This window comes from Artemia sp. Qi Xiang Cuo, chromosome 14 (genome assembly GCF_049724085.1).
Source record: "Artemia sp. Qi Xiang Cuo chromosome 14, ASM4972408v1, whole genome shotgun sequence".
NCBI classification, from domain to species: domain Eukaryota; kingdom Metazoa; phylum Arthropoda; class Branchiopoda; order Anostraca; family Artemiidae; genus Artemia; species Artemia sp. Qi Xiang Cuo.
The window spans coordinates 55,089,053-55,108,124 of NC_142807.1; the positions used below are offsets into that span (position 1 = coordinate 55,089,053).

Here is a 19,072-nt window from a genome sequence, read left to right on the forward strand (position 1 = left end):
GGGGGTATTTTCTGCGGAGGGGGGATATTTTCTAAGGGGGGATTTTCTGGGTGGTGTTTTCTGCGGGCGGGTATTTTGCATGGGAGGGGGGGTTTCCGGGAGGGGGGTAAACGCCGGCCACCATTCATACAGGGCTATCATTGAGAATTTATAAATGTTCCAAAATTTACTAGAGAAAAATCCCCACCTTTCCAAAAATTCAAAGCTCAGGAGTAAAATCACAAAATCTAGGGGAAAGTTCCAAGGAGTGGCAGCCCTGCTATGATGATAATATTTAGAAAAAAATATACTCAGAAAAATATTTTAACTCCCCATCTGCAAACGTAGACTCCTAATAAAAAATTTACCTCATAGTAACTCAAAATATTTTAATACCCGAGACGAACATAGTGAAAATTCTGTGCGTTAAAATTCTTTTAAATGATGGCAGAGCCAAAATTTAAGAGTGAATGCACCCCTTGAAAATCGGCACCCCTTTTCAGGGGCTCTGCACCCCCTGAAAATCGTGATTTCTCTTTTGTGAATATTAATTATAAATAAAATTTTATAAAAGAAAAAAAATTCATAGACAAGTAAAGAAACATAATAAAAACTAGAACGAGCCACAATAATGGCTGGAACCCAAAAAGAATAGAAAATTAAACGAATACTCACATCAAACATTAAGAAAACTGATATAAGAATTATGGCTGAATTGCTTTAGTCAACATTCCAGCTATATTGTTAGCTATTTTACTCCTGATTTGGGTCAAACAAACCCAAGAAAAAAGATGAAGAAAGAGGCTCAATGAGGAGGCTCTAACAGGAGGCACAAAACAGATATTTGTTCCTCGGTTGCTTCTTCAATTGAGTCATATATGCCGCCTGCCACCGGGCGTATTCTGAGATATCTGGCATATTCGGGTTTAGGATCAAGCACCCTCGCATTTCGTTGAGGTTTCAAACAAACGTGTTGGCTTCACGCAGCTTGTGACTGTAGTAAGCTGTTAGTGGAGGTAGTAATAGTAAAAAAACGATAAGATATAAGTAAGCTCTGTTTCTCCGTGCTACAGCCAAAAGTTATTATTTCTTGAGATTCACCTTTATTGCTTAAGAGGGAAGTATTGTACTATAAAATAGAAAACAATAATATAAAAGACTATAATTAAATTTGTACCTATAACGACGACTTCGAACATGCAATCGGCCTTATTCCCAGATGAATCTGTAGCAGAATATGTTATTTGTGTGGTTCCAATACGAAATTTCATTGGAGGCTCAACTGCAGGTATTGATGTAAGGTATGGCAGCATATCTGAATTATCTAAATAAAATCATTTTATCTTACTAAGTTCCAGTCACTGTATATAAATAATAGATAAATAATAAATAATTATATTATCTACATACAGTGGTTCCAATGAACTATTTAGACGACTGATTACAACACGATAAATTGCAAAAAAGTCGTGACGGACTCTTTAAGACAACTTTAAACAATGCTTCTTGCCCTCCAACCCCCTTGAAGCATTTTGAAATCCTGCTCAAGTTATCCTCTCGGCTGAATCCTCAAGTCTCGACTAGAGGTTTCTTCAGTTCAATCTATACATGGTAGTTTTCAAAATGTGTGTGCTACATACATGTACAAAAAAGGAATAAAAGAAGCTAAAACACATTTAACGGAAAACCATATTTAAAGAAAGTACAACACATTTGACTAGGATTCTTCTTTGCAATTTAGTTATAAAGAAGGTTCAGCCATTTTTATTTTTAGATTTTCAGTTTTTCCAGCTTTATTCATTTGTATAGGCTGTTAACCTGAAAAATGAACTGACCCCCGCCCCCCCCCATCCCATAGAACCTTGACCACTGTAATATTCTTTATAGTTTCTTAGATTTGTTCATAAAATTTTTAAGATTTCCCTCCGAAGTGTCGACCCCTACGATGTGGACGTGCGTGGACACTAACCCCATGGGGATGGGGTTACATTGAACATGGGGACACTAACCCCATGTTTAAATACCTGCAGGAGCTTCGAACTATCCATTTTAAAATAGTTTACTATTATACTGACTTTTAGCCATTAATTTATTTTTAGGCGGAAAAGGCCATTTCGCGAGGGTCCTAGAAAAAGACACGGAAAGACCCTTGTTAACCACACAAAAAATCCCAAAAATTACTGGAAAAATCGACTAGTAACTTTCGGGAGGAAGGGGTCAAAATCAAGTAGTTTGATACATAATTTATGGACTGACATTCTTACGTGGAAATAAAATCACTTTTGGTTTTGGTTTTGATACAGTGGTATCAAAATTATCAGTTGTACAAAACTAACAACGTGAACCTTGTATTTCACCAAATATGGAAATACTATTTTTCAAGATTTAATAATGAAAAATGCAAATTAAGAGTTTGAATAGATACCTATATCTACCGCCATTCAATTTGAATGTATCTCATTTATATTCAGCAAGTGACGTATTAATAGCTATTTTCGTAGATTCAAAAAGGTTTCTAAGAATATAAATTTAAAAATAAATCCATATAAACTTTTTTAATTATAACTTCTAGCTACTAAAATAACCTTATGGATAAGTAAGGAAGAGGAAGAGTCGAAGCTCGACTTTTTGAAATTTATTTCGAACTTTATTTTGCATCAGCTTTACTAGCGCCTCTTTCCTTGAAAATTTATATTTACCTAAAGTACGTGCCAAAGGGGGATTTCTTAAAAATAGGGTAAATTGCACGTCTAATTTTCGGCTATTACTCCACCTGCCACCCGAAAAAATGTTCATGCCCACTAGAAGAAACAAATTTGAACAAAAAACATGCGAAGTACAGTACAATCTATGATCAGTTTTGCTTCAAAGAAGGAAATTATATTATAAGGAAGCAGAAACGATTTCAGGCGTCATAAAATAGAGGGGGGGGGCAAGATATACAAAATAATTTTTTAGTTAATTGAGTGTCCTAATTGGAGCGTAAAATACAAAATAAAGGGAATTAATGTTAGATGTAAGAAAAACTGGGGGGGGGGCACCTGCCCCCAACCCAAGCCTATAACCGTCACTGGATAGAAAACACAAGGCCTGTCTCTCATTTTATTTTGCATTTTTTTTTTACCTTTTACCCATTCTCCTTTCCCGGAACTTCATAAATTCATTCTGTATGAATTCAAAATCATTGAACTAATTTACAGTACATTATGATAAATTCCTGCTAATACAGTGGCGGATCCAGAGGGGGGCGAGGGGGCACGTGTCCCCCTAACGTAGTCTAAAATATTTTAATTTATTAAATTAACGCAAGTTTGCGTTAATTAAACTTGCTCCTCACGCAAGTTTATCAGATCAACCTATTTTGCGCCCCCCCCCCCCCTAAAAAAAGTTCTGGATCCGTCCCTGTGCCAATAAGAAATACGAGTTAGATAGTATGTTTCTATATGTTTTTGGTTTCTTGTATACATCTGGTTCTATAGTAAAGCAATTGTCAATGTTTGTTACAAAATAAAACCCGTTTATGGCAGAAACCAAAAAAGAGAAATAGCAGTCAACCTATTTTAACAGAAGTACCAGAATTCTAAAAAAAATACACTGCTTAATGTATCCTATACTGATGCTACACCAAATATTCACTTAAATTACAAGCATTATCCTTTCATCATTTCCGAGCAGAACAGCCAAAAACTAACACAAAATCCATATATGAGCCGTGAGCTACTGTGATTAAGAAATGTAAATTTACCACAAACTAATATAATATAATACAGTATAAAGGAAAATACTCTATGTAATAAAAATTTAAGTAAATTGCAAAGAGAATAATAGACAAAAGGTAAAGAAAAACGATTAAATTGCCATAGGCTGTCAATTATGATTCATCAGAAAAATACCCCCCCCCCCCCCACCTCTAAAAGAATGTAGTTAGTTGAATCTCATACCCCAGATATTTGGTCTCTAGCCCAACATAAGGTACTACTCAAGCTTTATTAGACACTTATCTCTCCCAAATATTCTGCTTTATTTAGTTTATACAAGTTTCTTGAAGGATATTTTTCTTGGAGGATTTTTGGGGAGGATATTTGTCAAAAAAAATTAATAATAATAAGAAACACAAAGATAGGTGACGTATATGAAAATAAAAATATGTATAACAAATCTAAAAGTCAATAAGGATGTACACTGAGCCAGAATTATGATGTCACATATACATTTTTTTTGAGAAGGATCTAAATTTGCTTAAAAATAAGGTAATTGCCCTTTATTCAACAATTTTCAATGAATATTCCATCTAAAAATCTATGCATGCTGAATTTTAAAAACATAGTTTGTTAGATGGATAGAACTCAATTTCAGTTATGGAATGATAGCCTTTTCTGAGGATATATTAAATTTGTAGGGGAGCAGAAAAATAAGAAACAAAAATTACACAGGGAGCATAAACCTTAAAAATATCAGGAAATAAAAAAAATCAGAAAAAAAACTAAGATAATTTTCAGTCAGTGAATGAAACGAAAGATAAAGCCGATATATAGACATAGACGTTCTCTAGGCCGTCCTCTGTGTGAAATAAAAAAAAGACCTTTTGAAGCTACTCAAACAGAAAAAACGACCCTAACGTCTTTGCTGGAATATTTGCTTTATCTTTTTTTTGTATCCTTACTACTACTTTTACTTGAAGCAGAATCATTCGTTTTCCACCTCGCCTTGCATCTAAAATTCAGATGTTTTGTTGGGATTTGCTAACTGTAAAAGGCTGGATTTGTGTAACTTTTTCGGCACCGATTTGCCAAAGCGGCACCAGTTTTAAAAAAAAAAAAAAAACAACAGCAATTCGAGCTTGACAAATTTTCTAGTTTTCGGTGCCGATTTACAAAATCGGCACGAATTTGGTCGTGATCATCCAAAACGAAGGAAGAAAACAAAGCGAAATATATCAGTCGTTTCAATCCTCAATCGTTTCCTTCTCTTCAATAGAAAAATCAAAAGAACTAAGTTGGGATCAATCCTGCAACTATTAATAAATTACAGTTGACTGAGCTGCTGAAATCAGTGCTGAAGAAAGTTACGTGAGTCCGGCCTTTAAGCTCCCCAGGTCTATTTATTAATTCTGTTTTCAATTGTTTTTAATCTTAATGTGAGGCTGAGAATCCCCATTGCTTGGTTTTTGTTACTTATTTTTATTTTGCATTTTGTTTCATTTATTTTTTTTTTTGTCATACTCCATACACTGTCAGTGTGGTCTCAGAACATATTTGAGACAATGCGTAGATTTTGTTCTATAGCTATTTACATTTTATTATAATGAGTTTTCACATTTATTCCAGTATAAAACTTAACAATGTATTTCTGTTTGTTTTTGGCAACTTGTTTGGCAAGACAATTTTACAACCAACAGTTTATTAAAGACAATTATCATGACAATAGAACAATTGTGATATCAAACGGTTGTTATACGTTTAAAGAAGAGAATTACAAAACAAATAACCAATAAATTTTAATTTATTTCCTTTTAATAGAATTTTAATTAGATTGTTTGTTTTCTTGCGAGCCTTAGCACCGATAGTTTGGAAGAAGCGTGACATTCATATGCAACTTCAACTGGGGCGGATCTAGAGCAAAATCTTGGGGGGGGGGCAATGTGACGCAAATGCCAATAATTGACCAAATTGACAAATTTATTCTAATAAAGTAAAAAAAGGAATGAGGACGCCAGAAAAATATTAGAGGGGGTGTCCCCCGGCCTCCTCTGGATCCGCAACTGAAATTCAGCAAGGTTTCCATGCCTAAACATGTATGTCTAGCCATGCACTTGCTTAAGTATGAAAGTTCAGCTAGATGTATGCTTGAATGTCACTCTTTAGCACAGATGATAAATAGGCCTATAGTGCAAAAGAGTTGGTAGAATTTGAAATCCTCAAACTGAAATAACTGATTAAACAACCATAATTACCCTGCTCTATCGAACGCAGTTTGAACATCAAAATGAATTTCGGTACTTGTATGATATACGCCCTACCACTCAAGTTGTTCATTCATTGACAAATTATAGAACCATTTTTTTTTGGTTAGTTTCTTTCAGCTTAGCGTGAGACAAGCGAAGAGAAGTGACAGAATGGATGGAGAATATATACTCGTGGCTATATATTTGCGCATTAGGGGGGTGGGGGTAAATAATTTGGACGGTCTGAAGATAAAAAAAAATTCTTACTAAAAGACATTCTGAATGATTGTACCAAACATATTAACCATGTAGACCCGCTGAAGTTCACCACCACCTCACCCCTAATGTACAAATATGTCACCCAATTTGTTTCTAAAGTATTATATTTTTATCTTACTTTGGTATATTTCATTAGTATTGAGCGTCAAAGAAACAGGTGCTACTCAGATGAAGAATATTAGGTAGGGCGTATATCATACACGTACCTGAATTTCTTGCAAAAAATTAACTTGCAACCCCATAGAACCTTTAAACTAGTTAAAAATAATATTAGCTTATAGAGATAGATATGAAGATTAATGGACAGATTTCAGCTTATAAGCAAATAATCAATTGCAATTGGTTTCAATAACCACTTTGAACGCAATTTAATAACCGTAATTACCTATTGAATATCACAACTTACAAATATAAACAGCAGTAAGCTTATTGAACACGGAGCGCACTACTTGGTTTGCGCGTGCACGAAGGCGGGGTCATGAAGCTTATGTGGTTTTAGATGTGTGTCAAAAATCTCAACGGAGAGTATAGGACTTTTCGCTACTGTATATTACCTCTACTGTGACGAAGCGAGACTCTAGGACTGATGCTTGGCTACAACTTGGTGCGACCAAGCACCAAAAATAACGCATACAGGGTAACTGACTGGATAAACTTCTTGGTGGAGAACATATTACAGTACCAAGAATAGTGGAAACGAAATATGATTATTTGAATCACTTTAATGGAAGCTTGTACACCATATACATCTTTAAAAATTGAACAAAATCGGAAATCCAATTTTTAATGAAAAAAAAATCTATAGGCAGGTATACAATTTTTGGTATTAGCGGACACAAAATTTAAAATAATAGAAACATGTATAAGACATGCGAAAAAATACGCTAAAACATGCAACACCAAACAGCTTAAGAAGATATAGCTTTCCTTTGAAGGTGTAATTGCCTTTTAGAATCAACAGGTTGTTAATTTTATAATTTTACAGGTGAAAAGTTTTGTCATACTCAACTAAATAGCTTTACTTATTTATTTTCACGGTTCAACGTGACAACACTGACCAAAATGTGGTACACCCCTAAAGATTTTAATAATTTTGAAACAACCAGAAGAAAAACTTACAAAACTACAGTTTCGTGCATGAGTAGACCTAAGATGGGTCAATTGGCGGGTGACCAAAAATGTTTTTATTTTGATTTCCTTGGCGCCTTAACAATTGGTTTGGTACTTTAGTAAAAAAATAGCCAAAACCAAGCCAACATCCATAGAAGAGTCCAAGGCTGGCTGAATTTGGATCAATAAGGGCAAACTAAGTTAAAAAAAACTCTTAATAGTAAAACATACTTAATAGAAAAGTTGCCAAAAAGATTACCAAAAACCAAGCCAACATACACAGAAGAGTTTGGACTTTGCCGAAAATTCAGCTGGCCCAATTTTCATCAATAAGGGCAAATTAATTTAACAAAATTTTAGTAGTAAAGCCTACCTAACAGAAAAAGATACCAAAAAGAATAGCTCAGCAGTTTTAAATTTCCCATTTGAATAACTTGGAAATTTATAAAAAAACACAAAATAAAATAGTTCTGAGGCAAAAGTGGTTGCATATTTTTAACCAGACATCTAATCAGGGAAGGGTAAAATCCCCCCCCCCCCCAAAAAAATATCAAGATTTTATCCCCATTTTCTACTCTAATAATTTCGTCTATAGCCTAATAGTTTTTAAGTTGTTTTTTTTGCATAGGTATTTTAATATAGAGAATGTATATATCCATTTTAGTGTGCATTTAGGGAAAGTGGCATTCACAAACTGTATTTACTGTTGAATAATCAGGGCGTTTTTTGTTTTTGTTATTTGTTTTTATTCTAAGGGAATTTTCAAGCAAATTTAGAAATTAAAATTTAATTTGGTAATTTGTCACAAAAATGTCTGGAAAATCAAAAACGACGATATTGATTTATGCTAACATAGTGGGGAGATTTAGTGAAAACTTTACAGGTTTAACAAATGCAGAACCCTATGCAGTGCAATTAGTTCCGCGAAGACAAAAACTTTACAGGTTTAACAAATACAGCACCCTATGCGGTGCAATTAGTTCCGCGAAGACAAAAACTTTACAGGTTTAACAAATACAGCACCCTATGCAGTGCAATTAGTTCCGCGAAGACAAAAACTTTACAGGTTTAACAAATACAGCACCCTATGCAGTGTAATTAGTTCCGCGAAGACAAAAACTTTACAGGTTTAACAAATACAGCACCCTATGCAGTGCAATTATTTCCGCGAAGACAAAAACTTTACAGGTTTAACAAATACAGCACCCTATGCAGTGCAATTAGTTCCGCGAAGACAAAAACTTTACAGGTTTAACAAATACAGCACCCTATGCAGTGCAATTAGTTCCGCGAAGACAAAAACTTTACAGGTTTAACAAATACAGCACCCTATGCAGTGCAATTAGTTCCGCGAAGACAAAAACTTTACAGGTTTAACAACTAAAGCACCCTATGCAGTGCACTTAGTTCCGCGAAGACAAAAACTTTACAGGTTTAACAAATACAGCACCCTATGCAGTGCAATTAGTTCCGCGAAGACAAAAACTTTACAGGTTTAACAAATACAGCACCCTAAGCAGTGCAATTAGTTCCGGGAAGAGATTCATCTTCTTTAGAAAGATTGCGTTGCAAATCCGCAGGAATTTTTCAAGTGGAGATGAGCGGCAAATGTTCCAGGAGGGGGAGGTCTGAAACAAGCATTTCCTCAAAAAGGACAAAATTTCTCAATATTACGCAATTTTAAGTCACGGGCCTTGTAGTAATTGCAAAATTCAATTGAGTCGATAAGTCCAGTTGCCCCAAAATTTTAAGATTTTTTATAATTTTTCTAAAATTCGTGTAGATTTTGCTAGCTTTTTTGACTTACTAGAAATGACAATGGTATGGAACTTGAGATAAAATAGTAGGACGCCCTTGCTGTAAAATAAAATAGTTTAATTAAAAAAATCAGTAAACAATAAAATCCCCCACCGTTCCTATAGATTTCAAAAAATATATTTTTTATCTCCATTAAAAAAAATGAACAAATACTCCTCCCCCTGCCACATAATCATGAATTATCACCCCCTGGACCTCTTTATAAAAGACAAAAAATTGCAGTTTTGAAAATGAGAATTGGTCAAGCTTCATTGCAGTCTATTTAATGCAATAAGATCAAGCTGAACCAAAAATATTATCCCGGAAAAATTTAAAAAGTCGTGGAAAAACCAGAAATAATAACGCAGAAACATTGAAGATGTCACGGAAAAACCAAAAATAATAACATAAAAAATTAAAAATGTCGTGGAAAAACCAAAAATAATAGCGTGGAAAAATTCAAAATGCTGTAGAAAATCCAAAATAATAACGTGGAAACTTGAAATGTCCTGGAAAAAACAAAAATAATAACGTGGAAACATTTAAAATGTCCTGGAAAAAACAAAACTAATAACTTGAAAAAAATTGAAAATGTCGCAGAGAAAAAACAAAAATAAAGACACAGAAACATTGAAAATCTCGTGGAAAAAACAAAAATAATAACGGATATCAGCTATTAGCTGAAGATTAGTCGACTTACCAGAAACTTTGGGGACTTCCCAAGTTATAATTGCAAAATTCTCATCGGTCTCTGTAACCGTGCTGATATTAGAAGGACATTGTAGCTGCGGTGGAGTGACATCTGAAAAAAAAGAAGCTCATTTACGTGCTTACTCAGGGCCTTAAAAATTTAACCCCATTTGACTCCCTATACACTCATAATACGGCAAACAAGCTATATTTTTGATGATTTATGCCCTTACAATAAAAAAAATGCACCAAATATTTTTAATATCTGTTTTTAATTTTTTTTTCTCTTGAAAAATTTCTGAGATCGCCACGTAATACTCTAGATTGCGGTAGAGCCTCTATAGTCAGCATAATAGCCTCTTTAGCCCGAGCTATTTTGATGGATGCCGATGACGAAAAACGTGAAATTCTAAAGATCAGAAAATTCTTCAGTTCGGAGAATTGTACTTTTGCAAGATATGATACTTTTTACGTTATAATTAAGTGATGTTTATTTTTAATATGTAATGTTATTTTTAACGGAAACTATTTTGATGGCGAAAAATTCCTAGTGTAGAAGTAAAAAAAAATATAATAAAAAAAACGAAAAACAATTATGGAATGTAATGAAAAAAAAAATACAAGAAATGAAATATACGAATAAGATAGAACAAGGTAATTTAGAAGTAATAAAAAATTATAAGAATAATGTCTAATTACGAATAGGATTACAATCTAATCACCTATAATCACCTCTTCATCTTTCTTTTATCCTAGTCTATGGGACTTGGTCATCCTAGAATTCATTTTCCAACCAATTCTTGCCTGCCTAAACTCTCACATCCTCCAAGAATTCTTTCATTTCCCCATTTTTTTAAAGATATTAATCACACTGTCAATAAAGCTTAAGTTAAACTATAGCGCAAAGAACTTGTATAGAACAGTTTCTGTCAATTGCAAGTTTAAGCGCTGGTATTAGCTTTGGCTAAGAAAAATTAACTTTTTACTTTAATTCTTATAAAAGCCATATTCAAGCACCAAATATTCCCCTTTTTCGATTCCCCTATTTTATACCGCCTAAATTATAAGGTAGAGTTAGGGTTAGTGATTTAATTAAATTTCTGATAAGAGAATACTCGTCAAGTTATCATTCGGAGTCTGCCATAAGCAGGGACGTCAATTCACGAAAATTTAGGAAGGTGGGGCAAGATTTTTTTTTCAAAACTTTTTTAAAATAAAGATTCAAAAAAGAAATTTTTCAAGTTCTAGGGGGATGGGCCCTAAGGAACTCCTCTGCATATTTACCTGGGAATAATTTTTTTTTCTAGTAACTTCGTAAATAGGCAGTTATAAGAACGGCAAACAATTTCAAGTTGAAATGGCACATGTTATTAAATACGAATTTCTACGTATCGTTCACTGAATCACCGTCTGGAGCGCTCCTTTTGCAACTAAGGCACACCTTTCGGCGCAGTGAGTTTTAGCCAAAGTATTTAGGGGTCAATTGCCTTTTGATAATCGCCACTCATAGCTTGAATCTAAGAACAAGGTACAAATTTTTTTTGGAATAAAAGTAAAAACCAAAATTAGAAGTTTAAAAGAACACAATTAGTAAATGTTTGAGCCGCCCTTTACACCATTTACTCTTTACACAAAAGTCAAATAAGGGATGATTTCTAGATACTTTTGGATCCGTCATTCCCCTTCCTCTCCTTGCTGGAAAACTCTTCAAGACTTGACGCTAAAAAAAAAAAAAAAAAAAAAAAAAAAAAAAAAAAAAAAAACACCTGAAGTCTCTCCCTGATTAGAAATTGTTTAGTAAAATACTCAGTGAATATAAAAAAAAGTCACAAAAGATAATCCCTGTGATACTTGTGATTCCAGACCGTTCATAATCCGGTAAGCTCGCAGTTCATAACATTAAGCTTTAATAAACGATAACTGTACATTGACCGTAATCACTAGCATGTGGAACGTAAAAACGGAAGTTTGAAAACAATATGATTTAATGTGTTAGAAATTAAAAAGAAATTGCATTTGTGCTAATTCAATCAAAAGTTATTTGAATAATACATTTTAAGTATTTTCACTTTTTAACTTTAATAAATCAAAAATTATTAAGACTTTAAGGGATAAATGTCAGCATATGTATATTAAATAAGCATTGCACGTTCATTCGTTTTTTTTTCAGTAAATTACAATAATGTTCTGGCCCTGAAGAGGTATGGGGGTTGTCAGCCCTACTCATGCTAATTTTTGTTCGTTTTGAGTTTGACACCGTTATTTATTGTAATTTCTGTTCGTTTTTTGATTATTTGATCTTATTTCTGCTCATTTTTGTTTAATGGAGCTCTTTTCTTTGAAAAACATATTTTGCGGAAAAAGTTTTTTAAATTAATTTCTGTTCGTTTTTATTAACAGCATTTTTCATGGAAAAAGAAAATAATGTTTTACACTTTTTTGTTGTTTTTTTTTAAAGTAAGAATCCATAGTTTGGCTTGCTATTTGTATATTGGAGAAACTTTTTCAACAATTTTCAACAATATTCCAACCTTTTGAAAATCTTGACACAAAGAGTATTATTTAATTTAGTTTTATGCCTCTTCTAGTTGACCAGAAAAGCAAAACTTAATACCATTCTAAAAAAATATGTCTATGCTATATGACAGCCTGGATACACTTACACTCTAGTGATTTAGTAAAATTGTAAGAGCAGAAGTAGTAAAAGTAGTAGCCCTGAAAGCTTCAACTGAATAACCTCAGTCATTCTAGGGAAATTGCTGAGATGTCTTATTGGCAACCAGCATTCACACTGTGCCTTTTGATTTAGTTTTAAAGCAACATTCAGTTTTAAAGTATAATGGGCAAATTGCATAACTCTGGGGGATTGACATACCCAATATTCCAAGAGATATATTTACTAAACAGTTTAACTATTCTAAAGAAAATATATATCTAAAAATTTTGATTGGAAGTGTTTAAAAAACTATGGGCCAAAGGGGAAGGCTGCTTGCTCTTCAATTACTTTCGACTCTTAAAAAGGGCACTAGAACATTTAATTTCCAATCGAATTAGCTCCTTTAAAAGTTTCTATGATATTACTATGATAGAGCAGCGCTATCTGCGATATTGCTATTGCTACTGCTACTACCGATGATAGTAGCAGTAAAAGTGTATCATTTGAAGTAAAAGTAACAGCAGTAGCAGCAGTATTAATAGCAGTAGTAGCAGATGCAAGTTGTCTTTTGCTCAGTTAATTATGTCGCCCTAGAAGTTTCCTCTTGATGCAGTAGGTTGTTCAAAAAATTTTGCTGATAGGCCCGTATTAACAATCTGTATGCACATAGTATGTTTTGATTTAGTTTAACTTTCCCCTTAGTGTTCCGTCAGATGTTCCTTCAAATTTCCTCAGTCTTTGTAGTACTCGTTACAGAAAAAGTAGTTTTAGTTATAGTAGTGGTAGCAGTAATAGTAGTAGTTGTGGTAGCAGTAGAAGCAGTGGTAGTTGTAGTATAAGCAGTAGTAGCGTGCAAATAATGCCTTTTTGGTCATTGATCATGCTCAGTTATCCCTAAATTATGTCCTTTTGACAACCCATATACACCATAACATGTTTTGATTTAGTTTAACACTCCCCTCAAAATTCCCTGAAAGGCTCAAAAGAATGCCTTTCGTATTTTGGGAAATTAAAGGCATAACAGAGGTGGTATTAGCAGCAGTAGTAGTAGCAGTACTGGCAGTACTAGCAGTAGTATTAGTAGTAATAGCAGTATTCTACTTCAGTTCAGTTCATTTTATTTAACATCAAAAATACATTTAACTAATATACCTGCCCCAAGAAAGATACAAAAAGTACTTGCGACTGGGCGGGTACATACAACTCATCTACTAACTAATAATTAACTATAAACAGAGGAACAAAAAATTAAAAAAAAAAAACTATGAACCTTGACCTAAAAAATATTTTTTAAATTTATTTTTAAATAAACCCAGGTGCTCAGCCACCCGAATGCTCTCAGGAACAGAGTTCCACATATTAGGTCCTGAAAATCTAGTATGGAAGCCGGTCCTGGTACCACTTCTATTCAGAACAATGAAGTCGCTAGCATAACGAGTTTCATAATGGTGTAAAGACCTATTGTCACTAAAATAATCCCAAAAAACCTCTGGACTAACATTATTCCCGCACTGATAGGCAAAATGCCTATTTGGTAGTCCCGTAGCTGTCCTACATTTAGCACTTGCAACTTATTGAAATAAGTAGCCCTGAAACTTTCAACTTAATGCCCTCAGCCATTCCTGAGATATTGCTGATACGCCCTTTTTGCAGTGTCTTTTATGTAGTTCAGCTTCCACCTCCATATTACCTGTAATTTTCACCTTAATGCCTTACAAGACCGTACCCAGGATTTTTTTTTCGGAGGGGGTTTTACTCAAAAAACATTTTCGAGGGGGGGGGGGTTACACAAAAAACCTCAAAAAACGCATAAAAAATTTGTTTATATCCATTTTTGTTGCGTTTTTACGAGTCAGAAAAACATTGCGGGGGAGGAGGGGGGTTCAAACCGGCTAATCCCCCTCCCCTGGATACGGCCCTGATGCCCTTATCTATCCCAGAGATATTGCAAAAACGCCCTTATGACAACCTGGATGCACATAGTTTCTTTTGATTTGGTTCAACGGCCCCCTCAACATAACCCAGAACTTTCAACTTAATACCCTTAAAACTTTGAACGTAACACCCTTACTTGTTCCTGAGATTTTACAGAGACGCCCTTTCGACAACCTCCATGCCTTTTGATTTAGTTTTGCATCCTCCTCAACTTTCTCTTGTGGTTTCAACTTAATACCCTACTCCATTCCTGAGATGCTACGTCTATGCTATTTTGACAACCTGGATGCACTGAAACTATTTTGATTTATCAATTTCCAATCGATTGAACCCTTCCAAAGTTCCTATGACCATTGGTTCAATTCAGTCATTCCTTTAGGAAAAAATAATAATAATAATACCTAGAGCCTAATTAGCTCTTCAGCAAGGCAGTGCTATCGCCCACCGCTAAAGGCCGACACATCAGTGCACCCTCATTCTTCATCCCAATCTCTTCGAAGCTTCCCTCTTTACACCCTCCCAAGAAGTTCGGATTTCCAATAAATCCTTTCTTACAACCCTTCCTCCATCCCATTCGGGGATGAACTGCTTTTCGTTTTACCTTAGATGGGTGGCCGAAGGACAATTTTTGAAAATATGTCATCCTTCATCCACAAAACGTATCCTAGTCACCTCGACCTTTCTCTCATTGTAGCTCCAAAAAGTGGGGCAAAGTTTGAACCAAGCTATTAAATTGGAACCAAGAGTTTTTTTTCTTTTTCGGGTACTCATTTAACGCATCAAATCTATGTTTCTTAGCTGAAATTTTTCCTCTATGCGTGCAAATTTTTTGGTACAGGCACTTAAAAATTCGCTGATATTTGCAATCTTACCAATACATTTTGATGACAATGTGTGGTCAGTCCACTTCCCTCTATTGCCACATGTTTTCAACGGAAGGCCACGAAGCTCATAACCAGAATTGCATTCTATGTGGCATTTTTCGCCATATTTGTTTTTACCTTCAGTGCATCGAGCTGGGGATATGGTACCATTGACCAATAGTCGTAATGGTTGGCATAAAATAGCTGAAAATAAGGATGTAGTTATACATAATAGTTATACAAATAGTTATACAAATAAGGATGCAGAATAATGAAACAAAAAACTTCAATAAAGCGCCAAAATAGTAAATGCTTCAAAACACGAGAAAAAAAACACAATTACTCGAGCTTCAAAGGACTCTTAGACACGGGTGTTAATTTGAGGGAAGGATATTCCCCCCGTTATACTTTTATGCTCCCCTTCCTATATTTTCAAAAATATTATTTTTGTGCGTGTGTCTTTTCACTGAAAATACTTTTTCCTTTATTTTCATTAGAAAGATTTAAAACCAAAGAACAACGTTGTCCCCTCCTTATATCTACAAATATATAATTTGACTCCTCCCCCCTCTATATTTTCATGAATTGATACTACTTCTCTGAGATTTATTCCGAATCGTGATAGGGTGACACGCAATAAAATTAATTGTGTGAACAAGTAGATAAGCTATGATAAACAAAAAACTGTTAAAACACTGAAATTTCACAGGGAATCGGAGAAGTTAAAAAAAACGCTTTGATTTTAGGAGTTGTATTAGTGTTCAGGTTTGCAGGAAAAAAAAAATTATTTCTGCAATATCAGGTAAGATTGAATTTTGATATTAAATTTTCCGTTTTAACTCTTCTTGGAATAAAAAATTGGAGACTTAGCAAATTATCAAAAAAATACTTGAGAACTATGTATTATTAATCTAAGTATTTTGAGAACCAAATAAGGCATGGGGATAAAGAAAAAAAAATCCATAAATTAAACCGAGTTTAAGCAGCCGAGCTACAAATCTCGCTTCCACAAAAATATCAGATAAAATTTTTGAATTACGACAGCTGACATGCTCACCATAAATACAAAAGCTTTGCGCTGATTAGCTCTCGCTAATTTGACCTATACTATTTAAACACATGGTCAAACACTACTCAGTTCGACTTTGCTTGAAGCTTTTATCTCGGCACCACCCATAGATTTTGCCTAATCTTTATAATTTAATCTTTATAATTTAATATAAAGATTAATATAAATTAATATAATTTAATTTATATTAATCTTTAAATTAATATAATTTATAATTAAATTAATATAATTTAATATAAATCTTTATAATTTAATCTTTATAATTTAATTCCATCCAATTTTGTTCGTCCCACCTATAACTTTCCTGCTTATGACCTATTTAATAAATATATTTTAGATATCATCAGGCACACACTCAAAAAAGGGGGGAGGGGTTAATATGCTATCAAGGAGTTAACTAAGCAGAAAAATACCAACAGCTTATGGCCGTTAGAATCTTACCCGTAGCTCAGTGGCGTACATTTTTTATCAACACCGCAGCCAAAGTCATTTACAGCATACTGTCAGAAAAAATAATTCTAAAACAAAAATGTATAATACTTCTTTATAGTCAATCAGTTTTTTCCGTTTTGTTTTCGTTACAGTCAACTATTCGTTTTGAAACTTTGAATGGAGTATCGCCTAGTTGTTTTACTTATATGTTTTTCTGTTGTTTTTTTTATGGGAATTTTTTATGACCAATGCCTCTAGAAACTTGAGGCCATACACGTCATTAATTCTGAAAAAAATGATGTAATGATAATGGTGACATTGATAATGCTGACATTTTTTCCTTTATTAGGGACTAAAATGGAAGTACTGCTCCTGACAGTTCATCACAGTACTAATTCGCCAGAGGTTAAAACAGTTAAAAACGTCCATCCCCCCATAAAAAAAAATCCACTTTGTTTAAAGCTAAACTCTTTTCCCCTCCTGAGCCACAACGAGTCATATGAAAATGACGACATGTTTTTTCGTTATTTAAAGAGTAGAATGGAAGTACTAGTACTAGTACTCCTATTTTGTTCGTCCCACCTATAACTTTCCTGCTTATGACCTATTTAATAAATATATTTTAGATATCATCAGGCACACACTCAAAAAAGGGGGGAGGGGTTAATATGTTATCAAGGAGTTAACTAAGCAGAAAAATACCAACAGCTTATGGCCGTTAGAATCTTACCCGTAGCTCAGTGGCGTACATTTTTTATCAACACTGCAGCCAAAGTCATTTACAACATACTGTCAGAAAAAATAATTCTAAAACAAAAATGTATAATACTTCTTTATAGTCAATCATTTTTTTTTCCGTTTTGTTTTCGTTACAGTCAACTATTCGTTTTGAAACTTTGAATGGAGTATCGCCTAGTTGTTTTACTTATATGTTTTTCTGTTGTTTTTTTATGGGAATTTTTTATGACCAATGCCTCTAGAAACTTGAGGCCATACACGTCATTAATTCTGAAAAAAATGATGTAATGATAATGGTGACATTGATAATGCTGACATTTTTTCCTTTATTAGGGACTAAAATGGAAGTACTGCTCCTGACAGTTCATCACAGTACTAATTCGCCAGAGGTTAAAACAGTTACAAACGTTGATAATGGCGACATTTTTATTTTTTCCTTTATTAGGGATTAAAATGAAAGTACTGCTGCTGACAGTTCATTACAGTACTAATTCGCCAGAGGTTAAAACAGTTACAAACGTTCCCCCCCCCCCCATAAAAAAATCCACTTTGTTTAAAGCTAAACTCTTTTCCCCTCCTGAGCCACAACGAGTCATAAGAAAAAGACGACATGTTTTTTCTTTATTTAAAGAGTAGAATGGAAGTACTAGTACTACAGTCTGGATGGTAGCTTCCTAATACAATTTTTGGCAATAATCTTAGCATTGACAAATTTCATATACAGCCTTTGGCACAAATGCTATATATGACAGAATAAATAGTAAATAACTTACGTCGACAAAACGCAGCGACACCTGTCCAAATTGAAATTGGGAGACATGTTCTTTTCTTGCTTCCAACCAGCAGGTAGCCTTCTTCACAAGAAAATTCGCATTCACTATCAAAAACCGGATCAGAACTTGTACAATTCATAAAACCATATTTAGGTGTCTTCAATTCTTGACATTTTTTGACTGAAAGATTTAAAATAGTTTTTTGACCATTTATCTTCACTTATTTTGAAATTGTGTGGGAAGATTAAATCCATGAATCAAGGTTTACAGCACGCATAACTTTGCATATTTTGAAAAAAGGTATTTTAAGGCATTTAGTCGGTGATGAATGATCTTGGCAGTTTTTCATTATCATAGAAAGGTGTAAAGGAAAAATATGCTGAATCAAAACCTTTTTTTCGTGATTAGAGATACTAATACTTATGTTACTCTTACCTATGCATCAAACACTTCGGGGTAATGAACTGTAAGTAAGGAGCGATACGATCAATAGTAACCGAAACTCTAAGAGACAGAGTCTTGATGACAATAGATGCATGAAAAGAATCAAATTTTAATGCTTATTCAAAATATATAGAATTCATCAAGTTTAATGTTACCCATCAAAGGTTACGAGCCTGAGAATACTTTCCCAATTTTGAAAAAAAGGGGGGAGAGACCCAAAACATCATTTGGTCTTAATGAAAAATCACATCACCAGATTTAGCATATCAGAGGACCCTACTGTAGAGGTTACTAGCTCTCATATACAAAAATGTGAAATTTTACCAGAAAATAGATCACAGATGCGCGTGTTTCTTTTTTTTC

At 33.9% G+C, this 19,072-nt stretch overlaps 1 protein-coding gene across 3 annotated transcripts in view; it reads right to left on the reverse strand.

Annotated features, from left to right (window-relative positions):
* Positions 1-19,072, reverse strand: part of LOC148944648 (sushi, von Willebrand factor type A, EGF and pentraxin domain-containing protein 1-like) — a 190,846-nt gene that overhangs the window by 83,411 nt on the left and 88,363 nt on the right. For all 3 annotated transcript variants that reach the window (XM_089099709.1, XM_089099710.1, XM_089099711.1), the window contains exons 7-10: positions 18,266-18,445; positions 15,263-15,457; positions 9,810-9,911; positions 1,157-1,303 (exon numbers count right to left, since the gene is read on the reverse strand). In XM_089099709.1, the coding sequence (XP_088955835.1) occupies positions 1,157-1,303; positions 9,810-9,911; positions 15,263-15,457; positions 18,266-18,445 (624 nt within the window). The remainder of the gene's footprint in view (positions 1-1,156; positions 1,304-9,809; positions 9,912-15,262; positions 15,458-18,265; positions 18,446-19,072) is intronic.